This window comes from Mesocricetus auratus, unplaced genomic scaffold, assembly GCF_017639785.1.
Source record: "Mesocricetus auratus isolate SY011 unplaced genomic scaffold, BCM_Maur_2.0 Super-Scaffold_15014, whole genome shotgun sequence".
Lineage (NCBI taxonomy): Eukaryota > Metazoa > Chordata > Mammalia > Rodentia > Cricetidae > Mesocricetus > Mesocricetus auratus.
The window spans coordinates 56,803,379-56,820,359 of NW_024429186.1; the positions used below are offsets into that span (position 1 = coordinate 56,803,379).

The 16,981-nt window shown below is 39.3% G+C and overlaps 1 protein-coding gene across 1 annotated transcript; it reads right to left on the bottom strand.

Annotated features, from left to right (window-relative positions):
- Positions 1 to 1,301: 1,301 nt before the first annotated feature.
- On the bottom strand, positions 1,302 to 16,519 carry LOC106021976 (extensin-like). Its single transcript, XM_040743379.1, has 10 exons — positions 16,404 to 16,519; positions 15,169 to 15,227; positions 13,749 to 13,971; positions 10,888 to 10,971; positions 9,633 to 9,691; positions 8,255 to 8,480; positions 5,228 to 5,344; positions 3,973 to 4,031; positions 2,723 to 2,948; positions 1,302 to 1,486 (listed from the first exon to the last, which is right to left on the bottom strand). Exons 1-10 carry the CDS (start codon positions 16,423 to 16,425, stop codon positions 1,350 to 1,352), a joined length of 1,212 nt encoding a protein of 403 aa, XP_040599313.1. The 5' UTR covers positions 16,426 to 16,519; the 3' UTR covers positions 1,302 to 1,349.
- Between the last annotated feature and the right edge of the window lie 462 nt (positions 16,520 to 16,981).

Sequence of the window (16,981 nt, forward strand, 5' to 3'; positions counted from 1 at the left end):
CTCCTGTCAGAATGGAAAATCAAAAACACCAAAGACAATTCATGCTGGAGAGGCTGTGGTTAAAGGGGACACTCCTCGACTGCTGGTAGGTGTGCCAACTTGTACAGCCACTTTGAAAATCAGTATGGAGATTCCTCAGGAAAATGGGAATAAACCTACCACAAGACCCAGCAATTCCACTCTTAGGCATACATCCAAAGATGCCCATTCATATAACAAGGATGTCTGTTCCACTATGTTCACAACAGCATTATTTGTAATAGCCAGAACTTGGAAGCAACCTAAATGCCCCTCAACTGAAGAGTGGATAGAGAAAATGTGGTACATTTACATAATGGAGTACTATTCAGGAGAAAAAAAAACAATGGAATCCTGAGATTTGCAGGCAAATGGATGGCACTAGAAGAAACCATCCTGAGTGAGGTAACGCAGTCATAAAAAGAGAAACATGGCATGTACTCTCTCATATATGGATTTTAGACATAGATCTGGGGAGTGCCAGTGTACAATCCCATGGCCAGAGAGCCTAGGAAACAGAACCTTCATTCAATGGCTGATGGAAGCAGAGGGAGACTCCCAAAGCTAAATACTGAACTGAACTCAAGGAATCCAGTGACAGAGAGGGAGGACTGATGAGCAAACGGGTTAAGACTGGGCTGCTTTTACCCCCAGAAACAGCTAACCTGACAGGGGTTAGCTCTTGAATCCCAGACTGATGGCTGGGAATCTGGCATGGGAGTGATCAAGACCTCCGGAATGTGGGTGTCAGTGAGCAGGCCTAGGTAATCTATTGAGCCTTGGGTAGTAGATCAGAATTTATCACGGTTATACAAATGGACTTTGGACACCTATCCAACACTGAGAGATGTACTCTCACCCTGGATTTCAAGGGATGGTCTAGGCACTGCCCTGGATGAAATGACTATGGACACCCCCCATGGTGGCCCTTACCCTCCTTGGGGAAATGAGGGGACATTGGAGGGGCTGGTCAGAGTGTTGGAGGAGGTGAGGAAAAGGGAGAGGAATCTGGAATTGACATTAGAAGCAACCTTGTTTCTAATTTAAATTTAAATTTAAAAAGATTACATGCATAAAACTATCATAATTATAGATGAGGTAATCAAAGTAAAATATACTACCCAGAAAAAATGAAATAGAAATAATTTACTCATAAGATTCATAGTTAAATTATCTTTATTTACAAAATGCTATTCCATTACACAACAATATTTGAGCAACAATATACTAACTTAAGAACAACAGTTATATAAACTTCATCTAAAAAAATGAATGCTGAAGAATCTATCAGGTCTCCTTTATTTCCTTAGGTTACAGTGTAGTCTGGAGGTTCAGTTGCAGGTTGTTTGGAAGGCTGAATCAAGTCTGGGGTCTCTCATTTCTCCTCTCTGGATGTGGGGGTGGGGGAAGAACCCAGCTCTTAGAGGAAGGAAGGGTGGAAAACCTCTGGATTCACACATATTTCTCCCTGTTGGAAGAGATGGGTAAAGAACAGTGGAAGTTGAAACCATGTCGTGCACACTTGTTAAAACACTACCTCCAGCTATTCTGATATCCAAACACTCACACCACAATACTTGATCTCACAAATAAATCTTGAGACTGAAAACTGTACTTTTTGATTTCATAGGATTAATAAGAACACAACCATCAGTTTCAGATCTGTTTGTGCTCTCTTGGCAGGAACCCAAGGTCTAGATACACTTAAGACTCGCTGTAAAACAGCTTTTCAATGGGGTAAATAAAACATTCAAACTAACATTCAGATCAGTGATACTGACCTCATATCCTACTAAAAACATTTCCAAGAAGGCCAAGGACAACCTTAAAACTTCCCACACAAGACTCATTTTACTCCCTTAGAAGTTTAAGAGTAGAGGTGAGAACAGCGAGCAGATACTTGGGACAGCTAAGGTGGTTCTTATCTAGAACTTTAAAACTTGATTTAAAGTGTAGAAGTTTCTGATTCTAAAGAATAAAGTATGCTGTAAAGGCAATAATTACTTTTATTTTAAGATATAACAGTGTGAAGTAATTTCAATAAATTTAACAAATAACTAAACATGATCTTGGATTTTAAATATGATTAGGTGGGAACTATTATTTATGAGAAATAAGCTAAAAAACTTAAGTTAATTTTCTTGAGACAAAAATATAAGCAATTACCTTAAATAGTTGACACAATACATTCTATCAACTGAAACACACATTTTTAATGTTAAAACTACTTGCTGGCAGGGGGGGGGGATTGGTGGCAAACAGCTTTGATCCCAGCACTTAGGAAGCAGAGACATTGGGAACTTTGTGAGTTCATGTTTAGCCTGGTCTGCAGACTAAGACTTCCAGGAAAGGCTCCAAAGGCTCCAAGGCTATACAGAAACCCTGCCTTGGAAAGATTAAAAACAAGAAAGAGAGAGAGAGACAGAGAGAGAGGGGGGAAGGAAGGAGGAAGAAAACAGTTAGACAGAAAGAATGAAAAGCTCTTGTAAATTGCCTGATTTTCTGACCTATCAGAGTACAGTTAAAATTCAAAATTACCTGAGGTGGATTAAGGTGAAGCCTTGGCTTCCTCTGATGCTGGACGGTAACCTGTGAGCCATATAAACCCTTTCCTACTCCAGTTGGTTCTTGCCAGAGATTTTCACAGTAACAAAAAGAGCACAGATAAAAGCTGACACATATATGGACTTTTAAAACACCTTACCTGGGTATGGCAGGAAGGGTGGGCCATCAAAGTCCATTGGTGGAAAATAATGTTCAGGACCTCCATAGTTGTTTGCTGGAGGAGGTGGTGGGTATCGGGGTGGTCTTCTTGGATCCCATGCGCAGGGAGGACCTCTGGGGCCTCTATCCTGGGGAACAGGAGGAGGGATGAAGCCAGGGCCAGGTGTCTTGCATTCAGCAGCAGGAGTGTTAGGCACAGTGGAGTTCTGTAACAGATTGACAATCAGCAGTCAGTAAAGAGGCTTGATGGACAGCTCCTTTGCTGGGGGTTTCAGGCATAGAAGAAAGTAGACCATGACATTCCACAAAGTCTCGGTACAGAATCAGTTTTCCACACCTGTGTAGGAACTGCTTAAGTGCTACCTTATTTTTACTAACTCAGCAGAAATCTTTAGGCAGGATAGTAATAGTCTACCTGGCTCCAACTAAAACAGAAGGGCAGTTCAACCACATGAGAACAGACACTTTAAAAAAAATAGATATACCCCAACAAAGATAGTTAATCCAAGGAAACATAGAGAGAACAGGAAAAGGTAAAATATTGATATTTTCAAAATGAACACAAGCAATCATAGTTTTCTTTTTTTTGCAATCATATTTTTCAAAGGTAAAATACATTTTAAGATTCAAATAAGATTTCAAAGAAGAAAACCGGAAATAATGTACAACTAGGGAAAATGCTTTAAAGTTCTAAATGTTTTTCTTATCTAAGACATCAGGTTTCTCTCTCTTGTTATTGTCATATTTGTCATTTCACATGTATTGGTGTTTTGCCTGCATGCATGGCTGCATAACATACATTCACTGTTCTCCCAGGCTACAAAGTCCTTGATCATGGAGATAAGAACGGTTGAGAGCCACCACTGGGGTGCTAGAAACCAAACACAGGTCACTCCAAGAGAGCAGCCGTGCTCTTATCCCATAAACCATTTTTTCAGCCTACTTGGATTTTGGAGACAAAATCAGCTTATATAACACACTACTAGCTTTGAAGGTACCATCCTCCTGCCTCAACCTGCAAAAATACTAGGATTACACGCATCATCAAAACCTGCTTGTGATCTGGACTATTTAACAGATGGTTAAAATCCAAAAATGAAAGTGTTAATGCGAACTAGAAGCATATTTTAATATATTGATATCACATAGTAGAAGAGCTCTGGCCTTTATCTAAGAAAACCTAAAAACTATCTGCAGATACATGCGTAGAATTCAATTTCCAATACTTACACTATGGTCATTTTTCATATCATTCACAGTGGATGGCACTGCTGAAGATTCTGGCTTATCTACACAGGAAAATTAAACCAGGAAAAATTCATGAGTTCTCAACTTATTCCCACACCATTTCCACATCCAAATGACACTGACACATTCCACACCCCTTGCTAGGACAGAGAACAACTTGACACAAATACACTAGTATTCCACATGAGAGTCCTGAAAGCAGCCTGAGGCCAGTGGAAATTTCAATAGAACAGACATTTTTTTGCTTTGTGCTGGTGACCATTCCAGCTGGCTCCTAGGCAATCCTGCTGCAGCAGCCTCAGTGAACACCCAGGGATGCATCATCCACTCCCTGACTTTTCTGTTTACCCTTCTTTCCCTCAGTACATACTATACACTTGTATATGAACCCTCATAGATAACTCAACAAATATACAATGAAAATTTAATTATCAGAATTTCATTCTTTCTTAATGTTATTTACATTAATACCTACACTAGATGCACACATTTCCCAGTTTCAGTGGGTAATGAATGAAAGTTGAAGAGCTCCTGATAGATACAATCTACTACATATGAAATTATTAAAACAGATAACTAATTGAGAAAAAACCAAATTATTTTCCTGGTAGTATTTAAATATCCATTGACGTTTGCCAGCCTATTATCCTTGACTGCAAAACAACACATATGTAAATGGATTATAAACAGAGAAGTTAGCTGTGGAACAGAATAAAGATGGTATTATAGTGAGATACACTCAGCTCTTACTATGGAACCAAAACTAAACCTTAACTCATGTATTAGAGCACCTGTCTGAAATATGAGACAACTTGGAGAGATGGTTCAGTGCTCAGAGCACTGGCTGCTCTTACACAGGATCTGTGCTTTATTCCCAGCAATCAAACAGTAGCTCAAAAAGATTGTAACTCCACTTCCAGGAGCTCTGATGCCCTTCTTGCCTTCTCAGGCATCAGGCATGTATGTGATACATACACAGAAATGCCATACAGGTGACATAAAAATAAACAAAATCTTTCTCAAAAAGACAATGAGAAATACAAACTTGAGGAAAATAAGGAAGGAGATATGACCACATGAGCAATCTGAGATACTAATTATGTTAGCCTTTTGTTCAATTCCCAGTAGTCTACACTACCATAACTATGTAATCTCAGATGCAAGCATGATTACAGACACACACACACACACACACACACACACACACACACACACACACACACAGAGTATTCCTTACCCATATCAGACGATGAAGGCATATAATAATTTCCGTGGTGTCTTGGTCGAGGGTGTCTACCAGACTCAGAATAAAATCTCTCTTGACTTTGGAGAAAAGAATCACAATATGGTTGGCCTAAAAACAAATTGTTAAAATGTCTTCATTAGGATAGTCAAAAGTATACTTTACTTGTGCTTATATTGACTTAGACATTTCCTCTGCATCCATAATTAAAATGAAAACCTGTTACTGGTTATTGGTAGGCACTAATCAAAAATTTGAGAGATAGTATATTTCCTGTATTTTCTTTTTTTTTTATTTTTTAAACATTAATTGATACAGGTTTGCAAAATATTACATTGGAAGATGTCCTGTCACAAGCTCTACTGGCCAGACTGGCTTCGAACTTACAGAAACCCACATGCCTCTGCCTCTGGAGTCCTGGGATAACAGGTATGGGTCTCCATCCCCTAGTTTTGGGTTCTTATTCAACAAGCATATGTTGACACAATTACAGCACATATGTAAATCTACACATGAAATGCTGAAGCAAGACAACTTACAATATGTGAAAGCAGAATTCAGTTAAATACATTTCAACTTCAAATTAAACATAGTACGCCAAAAAAAAATCAACATGTCAAACAACTACCAAAAAATGCTGAGGAACAGCTGCAAAGCAAGAAGGAAAAACAGAGAAAGAAATTCTGCAAAATATTTACATTTGTCATCTTGGCAGGTAGTAATCCAGAAACGTATTCAGTTTGACAATTTTTATGACCTTCAGAACTTGGTGGGTTAGTCGACACTGAAGGAAGGATCTGATTCAAGAGGTGAGGGAGGACACACAGCTTTTATGAAGGATATCTTCCCAAACACAGGTGTACTGAAACTCTAAAACAAAGGCCTCAGGAGCCACCCTCATTTAGAATGAAGGAATGGTCTCTCTTCATTCTTTGAGGAACTGAGCATTAGAAGTAGTCAGACTATTTCACTCTTGAGAGGTGATGGCAGACTTTACTAAGTATAGTGTGCAGGTATCAATTCCCAACAGAGAGAGACAAGGAAGGGGAATTGTGGGGTTTTTCTTGTGTACTGTTAGGTGAAGCAAACCTGATATGGCTAGAGAGGACAGAAAATCAACTGAGAAAATTCCTTCATAAGATCAGACCGTAGATATTTATTAATTACTAGGCATATCTGAAACCACTGACTGATGGGGTTGAGGGGACCCAGGAAGGCCATAGTGGGTGATGCCAACCTTGGGCATGTGGTCTTGAGTTTCAGAAGAAAGCAAGCCAGTGAGCAGCATCCTCCATGGCCTCTGCATTAGCCCCTGACTCCAGGTTTCTGGACTGCTTGAGTTGCTGTCCTGACTTCCTTCAGTGAAGACTCCACTGTGACAGAGTAAGTCAAATAAATCCTATCCTAGACAGGACACTTTTGTTCCTGGTGTTTTGTCACAGCAAGTGTAAGCCCAAGTAAGATACTGTCCTTCTACACACATCAACAAACAGTGACAAGTTGACTCCCATGGCCTCATAATTACGAATTCATTGTGTGAACCCCTTGAACTCAGTAATGGCTGACATGCTTATCTGATTTAAGCTCACGGGACTCCCCTGAATCATCTCTCCAGCACAGAACCAAGGAAAGCACGCAATGGAGAGAATCATATCTAATTAGCTTCCTAAGTTAGATGATGTGGCTAAGTAAAGGTCAAAAACGTCTGAACAGAAAGTTCACTTATACTATACTCCAGGTCTCAGCAAAGAGCTACCTCAAAGGATCAGAACTCATCCCATGAGAGCAAAGGGCTTATAGAAAGACCTGTATCTAAACAGATGGCCCCCTTGTTCTTCCAACATGGGCTTGCTTAAACCTACGGATGAAGAAGGGAACCTGAAAATTTAACTCATCCTTAATCAGATCAAGACACCTCATTAGTATTTTACTTCTAACGTTCATCAAAATATCAGAAACTCAGAGTTTTGCTTTCACAAAACATATACATTTTGCCCAGCACTGACAAAAAGTAGTCAGTTCATTGCACCCAGAATCTATAGCTCAGCAGGTACAAAGCAGTCTGTTGGTCTCAATATAGTGCATGCTCTCAGATTTTCATGGTAATAGAACTTTAGATGTGGGGGCAGAGAGCAGACACCTAGGACAACTAAGCCAGGTCTTGTCTAATATTGAATGTATGATTTACTGTGTAGAAACTTGGGATTTCAAAGGGCAAAGTATGTTGTAAAGACAATCAATTACTTTTATTTCAAAATGTAAGGTATGAAGGAATTTCAATAAATTCAACAAATTAGGAACATGATCTTAGATTGTAAATATGATCATGTGGGAACTACTAATTGGGAGACACACTTTAAAACAATTTAGTCAGTAATCATAAGACAAAATTATACCCAACCATTTAAACATTTTTATCAAAGGAAATACACATAATTTTCATCTTAAAACTGCTTCTAGCTGGGCATTGCTGGCACATGCCTTCAATTCAGCACTTAGGAAGCAGAGACAAGTAGATTTCTGTGAGTTCAAAGCTAGCCTGGTCTGCTGTCAAAGACTTCTAGGACAGGCTCCAAAACAATAGAGAAATGCTGCCTTGGGAAGACTTTTTTAGAGAGAGAGAGAGAGAGAGAGAGAGAGAGAGACAGAGACAGAGACAGAGACAGAGACAGAGAGACAGAGAAAGAGAGAGAGAGAGAAACGAAGGAATGAAGGAAGACAGTCAGGCAGCAGACAGACAGAAAGACAGACAGGAAGGAAGGAAGCAAGGAAGGAAGGAGGAAGGAAAAAAAGGACAAATAGAGAAAAAATCTCCTTGTAAATTTCCTGATTTTTCTGACTTATCAGAATACAGTTAAAATTCAAAATTAAATGAGGTGAATCAAGGTGAAGCCTTGGCTTCTTTTGTTGCTGGACTGTAAACTATGTCCAATATAAACACTTTCCTCCTCCAGTTGGTTCTTGCCAGAGTTTTTCACAGTAACAAAAAGAGCACAGATGAAAGATACATATACAACATACCTGGGTATGGTGGAAAGGGTGGTCCAGCAAAGTCCATTGGTGGAAAGTAGTGTGGAGGTACTCCATAGATGTTTCCTGGAGGAGGTGGTGGGTATCGATGTGGTCTTCTTGGATCCCATGCAAAGGGAGGACCTCTGGGGCCTCTATCCAGGGGAACAGGAGGAGGGATGAAGCCAGGGCCAGGTGTCTTGCATCCAGCAGGAGGAGTGTTGGGCACAGTGGAGTTCTGTAACAGATTGACAATCAGCAGTCAGTAAAGAGGCTTGATGGACAGCTCCTTTGCTGGGGGTGTCAAGCATAGAAGAAAGTAGACCATGGCATTCCACAAAGCATAGGTACAGTCTCTGGTTTCCAAAATTGTGTAGGAGTCACATACGGGCTATCCTAAATATTTTTACTTACTCAGCAGAAAATTTTAGGCATGGTAGTAATGGTCTACCTGGGTCTACCTAAAACACAAGCACAGTTCAAGGACACCAAAACAGTCATTTTTAATAAAATAGATATACATCAGGTAGTGGAGGCACAGCCCTTTAATTCCATAGCTCAGGAGGCAAAGATGTGTGGATCTCTGTCAGTAACTGGCCAGCATGGTCAATAAAGTGAGTTCTACAATTGGCTCCATAGCTACTGGTAACTTGTTTCAAAGTGAAAACACAAAAAACTTATAGCCACTTGTATCAAACAAATACACAGACAACAGGAAAATGAATAAGATATTCATAGTTTCAAAATGACCATAAGAAACACATTTTAAAATTAAGAACATTTCAAGAAAGAAAACCAGAAATAGTCTAGAGCTAGCAAGAAGCTTTAAACTTCTTCTAAAAGTTGTTCTTATGTAAGTGGGAAATTTCAGGTTTCTCTCCCTTGTTTATTTTTAACATATTTGTCATTTCACATGTATGGGTGTTTTGTCTGCATGCATGTCTGTATAGCATATACTTTCACTGTCGTCCCAGGCTAGAATAGGGCTTCAGATCCCTTGAACATGGAGATAAAAAGGGTTGGGAGCCAACACTAGGGTGGTGGGATTCAAACCCTGGTCCCGCCAGGAGAGCAGCCACTGCTCTTATCCCATAAGCCATTTTTTCAGCCTACTCGGATTTTGGAAACTAAATTGGCTTATATAGCCCACCACTGGCTTTGAAGTTATAATCCTCCTAGCTTAGCCTGCAAAAATGCTAGGATCACCTGCACCACCAAAACCTGCTTATTTAACACATGGGTAAAAGCCAACAATTAAAGTGTTAATCCTAAGTAGAATTATATTTTATTGATATCTTGATAACACATAGTTGAAGAGCTCTAGATTTTTTTTAGGAAAATCAAGAAACTGTTGTGGATAAATGGGTAGAATTCAATTTTCAATACTTACACTATGGTCACTTTTGTTATCATTCTTAGTGGATGTCACTACTGACGATTCTGACTCATCTACACAGGAAAATTAAACCAGGAAAAATTCATGAGTTCACAACTTATTCCCAGACTATTTCCAGATCCAAAGGATACTGACATGTTCCACCACCCTTGCTGGGACAGGGACCAACTTGACACAAATACACTAGTATTGCACATGAGAGTCCGAAAAGCAGCCTGAGGCCAGTGGAAATTTCAATAGATTAGACATTCTTTTGCATTGTACTGGTGACCATTCCAGTTGACTACTAGGCAATCTTTCTAGAGCAGCCTCATTGAACATATGGGGTAGCACCATCCAATTCCTGACTTTTCCGTGTGCCCTCGTTTCATTCAGTACATAATATACACTTGTATGGAAGCACCCTCATAGATAAGTTAATAAATAAACAATGAGGTTTAATTTTTGAGTTTTAATTCTTTCTTGATGTTATTTACATTAATACCTACACTAGATGCACAAATTTCCCAGCTTCGGTGGGTAGTGAGTGATAGTTGAAGAGCTCCTGACAGATTCAATCTACTACATATGAAATGATTAAATCAGAAACTAATTGAGAAAAAGAACCCAAATTACTTTACTGGTAGTATTTACATATCCATTGGCATTTGCCAGCCTAATACCCTTGACTGCTAAACAGCGATACCTAAATGGATTATAAACAATGAGAAGTTAGCTGTGGAACAGAGTAAAGATAGTATTATAGTGAGATAAACTAAGCTCTTACTATGGAACCAAAACTAACCCTTAACTCATATATTAGAGCACATGCCTGAAATATGAGACAACTTGGAGATATGGTTCTGTGCTTAAGAGCACTGGCTGCTCTTACACAGGACCTGTACTTAATTCTCAGCAACCACACAGCAGCTCACAACCATCTGCGAATCTACTTCCTGAATCTCTGATGCCCAGTTCTTGTCTTCTCAGGCATCAGGCATGTATGTGATACATACACAGAAATGCCATACAGGTGACATTAAAAAAACAAAATCTTTCTCAAAAAACAATGAGAAATACAAACTCAGGAAAATAATGAAGGATATGTGGCCTTATAAGCAACCTGGGATACTAATTATATTAGAATTTTGTTCAACTCCCAGCCCTCTATGCTATCCTAACTATGTAATTTCAGATGCAAGCATGGTTGCAGACACACACACACAGTATTCCTTATACAATTCAGGCAGGGAAGGCATATCATATTTACCTTGGTGTCTTGGGTGAGGGTGTCTACCAGACTCAGAGTAAAATCTCTCTTGACTTTGGAGAAAAGAATCACAATATGGTTGGCCTAAAAAACAAATTGTTAGAATACCTTCATTAGGATAATCAAAAGTCTACTTTACTTGTGCTTATATTGACTTAGACATTTCCTCTGCATCCATAACTAAAATGAAAACCTGTTATGGGTTATTGGTAGGCACTAATCAAAAATTTGAGAGATAGTGTATTTCCTTAACTTTCTTTTTGCTTTTCTTTTTTTAAACATTATTTGAGATACGTTTGCTAAATATTACATTGGAAGATGTCCTGTCACAAGCTCTGCTGTCCAGACTGGCTTCGAACTTACAGAAACCCACATGACTCTGTCTGTGAAGTCCTGGGATCATAGGCATGGGTCTCCAAACCTGGATTTCTTTGGGTTCTTATTCAACAAGCATATGTTGACACAATTACAGCACATATGTAAATCTACACATGAAATGCTGAAGCAAGACAACTTACAATATGTGAAAGCAGAATTCAGTTAAATACATTTCAACTTCAAATTAAATATAGTACACCCAAAACACCAATCAACATGTCAAACAAACACCAAAAAAATGCTGAGGAGTAGATGCAAAGCAAAAGGAAAAACAGAGAAAGAAATTCTGGTCAACAATTACATTGGGTACCTTGGCAAGCAGTAATCCAGATACATTTTCCGTTTGGCAATTTTTACAACCTTCAGAACTTGGGGTGTTAATCCACACTGAAGGAAGGATCTGACTCAACAGGTGAGGGAGAACTCACAGCATAGATGAAAGATATCTTCCCAAACACAGTGTACTGAAACTCTAAAACAAACGCCTCAGGAGCCACACTCATTTAGAATACATTAGTGGTCACTCTTCATTCCTCAAGGAACTGAGCATTACAAGTAGTCAGACTATTTCACTATTGAGAGGTGAAAGCAGACTTTACTAAGTACAGTTTGCATATATCAGTTGCAAACAAAGAGAGACAAAGAATTGAACTGTGTGGTTTGTTTGGTGTCCTGGTAGGTGAAGCAAACCTGACACCACTAGAGAGGGGGGAACATCAATTGAGAAAATAACCTTCATAAGATCAGACTCTAGGCATTTCTTAATTACTAGGCTTTTCCTTAATCACTGATAGATGGGGATGAGGGGATCCGGGCAGGCCATTGTGGGTAGTGCCATTCCTGGGCATGTTGTCTTGGCTTCCAGAAGAAAGCAAGACAGTGATGAGGACTCCCCCATGGCTTCTGCATTAGCCCCTGCATCAAGGTTTCTGCACGGCTTGAGTTGCTGTCCTGACTTCCTTCAGTTTTGACTACAATGTGGAAGAGTAAGTCAAATAAATCCTTTCCTAGACAAGCCCCTTTTGGTCATGGTGTTTGGTCACAGCAAGAGTAACCCGAAGGAAGATACTATCCTTCTACAGACATCAGCAAACAGTGCCAAGTTGTCTCCCATGACCTCAGAAGCAGGGGTTCACAGTATGAACACCTTAAACTCAGTAACAGCTGTCATTCACATCTCCTTGATGCTCAAGTGACTACCGTGAAATATCTCTCCTGGCCAAAACCAGGAAATCACTAGGATGGATCAGTTATTGGAGAGAACCAGATCTAATCAGATTCCAAAGTAAGACTATGTGACTAAGGAAATTCCAAAACTTCTGAATAGAAGGCTCACATATACCACATTCTAGGTCTTAGCAAAGAGCTGTCTCAAAGGATCATAACTCATCGCATGAGAGCAAAGAGCTAATAGAAAGACCTGTATCTAAACAGATAGCACCCTTGTTCTTCTAACATGGGCTTGCTTGAACATAAGGATGGAGTAGGGAACCTGACAACTTAACTCATCCTTAATCAGATCTCAAGACACCACATTAGTATTTTGCTTCTGATGTTCATCAAAATATCAGAAACTCAGAGTTTCTGCTTTCACAAAACATATAAATTTTCATTAGATCCAGGGTCCATAATTCAGCAGGTACAAAGCAGTCTGTTGGTCTCAATATAGTGGATGCTCTCAGATTTTCATGGTAATAGAACAGTAGAGGTGAAGGCTGAGAGCACACTGCTAGGATAAGTAGGCTGGTTCTGCTCTAATATTGAAAACATGATTTACTGTGTAGAAACTTGGGATTCCAAAGGGCTAAATATGCTGTAAAGGCTATCTATTCCTTTTAATTCAAAATGCATGGGTATGAAAGAAATTCAAAAAATTCAACAAATAACTAAGTATGATGTAAATATGACCATTTGGGAACTACTATTTAGGAGAAATAACTTAATCACTTCTGTCAGTAAACATAAGACAAAAATAGAACAATTTACTTTAAACAAATGCCACAGTACATTTCTATCAAATGAAATACACATAATTTTCATCTTAAAACTGTTTCTAGCTGGGTATTGGTGGCACACGCATTCAATCTCAGAGACAGTTGGGTCTCTGTGAGTTAAATGCTAGCTTGGTCTGCAGATTAAGATAAGGACAGGCTCCAAAGCTATAGAGAAACCCTGCCTTGGGAAGATTAAAAGCAAGAAAGAAAGCCAGAAAGGAAGAAAGAAAGAAAGAAAGAAGAAAGCAGACTGACAAAGAAAGAATGAAAAGCTCCTTGTAAATTGCCTGATTTTCTGACATATCAGAGTACAGTTAATATTAAAATTACGGGAGGTGTATCAAGGTGGAGCCTTGACTGGCTCTGTTGCTAGACTGTGACCTGTGAGCCATATAAACCCTATCCTCCTCCAGTTGGTTCTTGCCAGAGTTTTTCACAGTAACACAAAGATAAAAGTTGACACATAGATGGACTTTTAAAACAGCTTACCTGGGTATGGTGGGTAGGGTGGGCCAGCAAAGGCCACTGGAGGCAAATAATGTGGAGGACCTCCATAGATATTTCCTGGAGGTGGTGGTGGGTATGGAGGTGGCCTTCTTGGATCCCATGCAAAGGGAGGACCTCTGGGGCCTCTATCCAGGGGAACAGGTGGAGGGACGAAGCCAGGGCCAGGTGTCTTGCATTCAGCAGGAGTGTTAGGCACAGTGGAGTTCTGTAACAGATTGACAATCAGCAGTCAGTAAAGAGGCTTGATGGACAGCTACTTTGCTGGGGGTGTCAAGCATAGAAGAAGGCAGTCCATGACATTCCACAAAGCCTCCGTACAGACTCAGGTTTCCACAATTGTGAAGGAGACACATATGTGCTAAAATAAGTATTTACACTTACTCAGCAGAAAACTTTAGGCATGGTGTAGTTTAGTCTACCTGGCTCTACCTGAAATACTAGTAAGTTCAAGCACAACAAAACAGTCATTTTTAGTAAAATAGGACTACCCCAGGTAGTGGAGCCACATGCCTTTAGTCCCACAGCTTAGGAGGCAGAGATGGGGGATGAATCTCTTGTCAGTTACTGGCAAGCCTGATCAATAAACTGAGTTCTAGGTTTGGCTCCATAGCTACTGGGTAACCTGTCTCAAAGTGAAAAACCAAATAATTAACACATAGCCACTTTGATCAAACACACACAGAGAAAGAACAGGAAACTGGATAAGATATTCATTATCTTCAAAATGAACAAAATCAATGCTGTATTTTAAAAATAAAATATATTTTAATATTTTAAAAACATTTCAAGGGAGAAAATCTGAAATAGTGTTCAGCTAGCACAGAAGCTTTAAAGTTTTACTAAAAGTTGTTCTTATTTAAGTGGGATACATCAGGTTTGTCTCTCTTGTTTGTTTTTGTCATATTTGTTATTTCACATGAATGGGTGTTTTGCCTGCATGCATGTCTGATTACCGCATACATTCACTGATTTCTAAAGCTAGAATAGGGATTCAGATCCCTTAAACATGGAGATAAGAAGGTTTGGGAGTCACCACTAGGGTGCTGGGAATCAAACCCAGGAACTCCAGGAGATCAGCCAGTGGTCTTATCCTGTAAGCAATTTCTCCAGACAATTTGGTGTTTGAAGGTAAAGTCTGCTTATATAGCCCACACTGTCTTTGATGTTACAAGCCTCCTGCCTCAGCCTGCAAAAATGCTAGGATTACATGCACCATGAAAACCAGCTGTGATCTCTACTAGTTAACACATGGGTAAAAGCCAACAATGAAAGTGTAAATGCTAAGTAGAAGTATGTTTTATGAATATCTTGATATCACCTAGTAGAAGAGCTCTCATCTTTTTCTAAGAATACCAAGAACTAGTTGCAGATACATGGGTGGAATTCACTTTTCAATACTTACATTATGGTTACCTTTGTTATCATTCTTAGTAGATGGCACTGCTGACCATTCTGGCTCATCTACGCAGGAAAATTAAACCAGGAAAAAATCATGAGTTCTCTATTTATTCCCAGACCGTTTCCAGATCCAAATGACACTGACATGTTCCACCCCCCTTCCTGGGACAGGGAACAACTTGACACAAATACACTAATATTCCATATGAGTGTCCCCAAAGCAGCCTGAAGCCGTGGAAATTTCAGTAGAACACACATTCATTTGCAATGCCCTCGTGACCCATTCCAGCTGGCTCCTAGGTACTCTTGCTGCAACAGCCTCAGTGAGCACCTGGGGAAGCACCATCCACTTCCTGTATTTTCTATGTGCCCTCCTTTTCCTCAGTACATACTATGTACTTGCATGAAAGCACCCTCATAGATAACTCAACAAATATATAATGAAGATTTATTTTCAGGATGTTTTTTCTTTCTTCATATTATTTACATTAATACCAACACTAGATGCACATATTTCCCAGATTCAGTGGGTAATGAGTGATAGTTTAAGAGCTCCTCACAGATAAAATCTACTACATATGAAATTATTAAATCAGATATCTAATTAAAAACAAGAATCCAAATTATTTTACAGGTAGTTTTTACATATCCATTGAAATTTGCCAGCCTTATAACCTTTTCTGCTAAACCACATGTATGTAAATTGATTATACACAATGAGAGTACAGTTTGTATTATAGTGAGATTCACTCAGCTCTTACTATAAAACCGAAACTAAGCTTTAACTCATATATTAGAGCACATGCCAGAAGTGTGAAACATGAAAATGCTGGAGAGATGGTTCCATGCTTAAGAGCTCTTCTTGCTCTTACACAGGAACTGTGCTTAATTCCCAGCAACCACACAGCAGCTTACAACCATCTGCTACTCCACGTCCCAGAAGTCTGATGCCCTGTTCTGGGTTCTCAGGCAACAGGCATGTATGTGATACATACACAGAAACACAATATAGGTGACATAAAACTAAACAAAATATTTCTCCAAGACAATGAGAAATACAAACTCTGGAAAATTAGGAAGGAGATGTGGCCTCATGAGCAATCTGGGATACTAACTGTATTAGACAATTGTTCAATTCTCAGACTCTATGCTATCATAACTATGTAATATCAGAAGCAAGCATGACCACAGATACAAACACACACACACACATACACACACACACATAGTCTTTCTTACCCAAGTCAAGCAAGGGAGGCATATTGTAATTTCCATGTTGTCTTGATCCAGGGAGTCTACCAGACTCAGGATAAAATCTATCTTGCCATTGTAGAGCAGCATCAGAATATGGTTGGCCTAGGATACAAATTTTTAGAATATATTCATTACAGTAATCTTAAGTTTAGTTTACTTGTGTGTATATTGACTTAGGCATTGCCTCTGCATACAAAAGTAAAATAAAAACCTGTCACCCATTATTGGTAGGCACTAATCAAAACTATGAGAGATAGTGAATTTCCTTTGCTTTCTTTTATATTTTCTTTATTTTCAATTATTTTAGAAAGGTTCTCTCAATATTGCATTGGAGGTTGTCCTGGCCCAGGCTTGTTAGCTAGGCTGACTGCAAACTTACAGAAATCTACCTGCCACTGCCTCTGCAGTGCTGGGGTTATATGTGTGGGTCTCAGCCCCTAGCTTCCTTTGGGTTCTTATTCAACAAGTAGATGTTGACACAATTATACCACATATGTAAATCTACGTATGAAATGCTGAAACAAGACAACTAACAATAGGTGAAAGCTGAATTCATTTCACCT

Bases quoted from the DNA above. Each gene is read 5' to 3' on its own strand.
- LOC106021976 (XM_040743379.1), bottom strand. From the start codon at position 16,425: ATGCCTCCCTTGCTTGACTTGG. The intron at 9,692-10,887 runs GTAAATATGATA...TTTCCTGTGTAG, and splicing joins CCCTCACCCAAGACACCAAG to ATGAGTCAGAATCGTCAGTA. The intron at 4,032-5,227 runs GTAAGGAATACT...TTTCCTGTGTAG, and splicing joins GCCTTCATCGTCTGATATGG to ATAAGCCAGAATCTTCAGCA.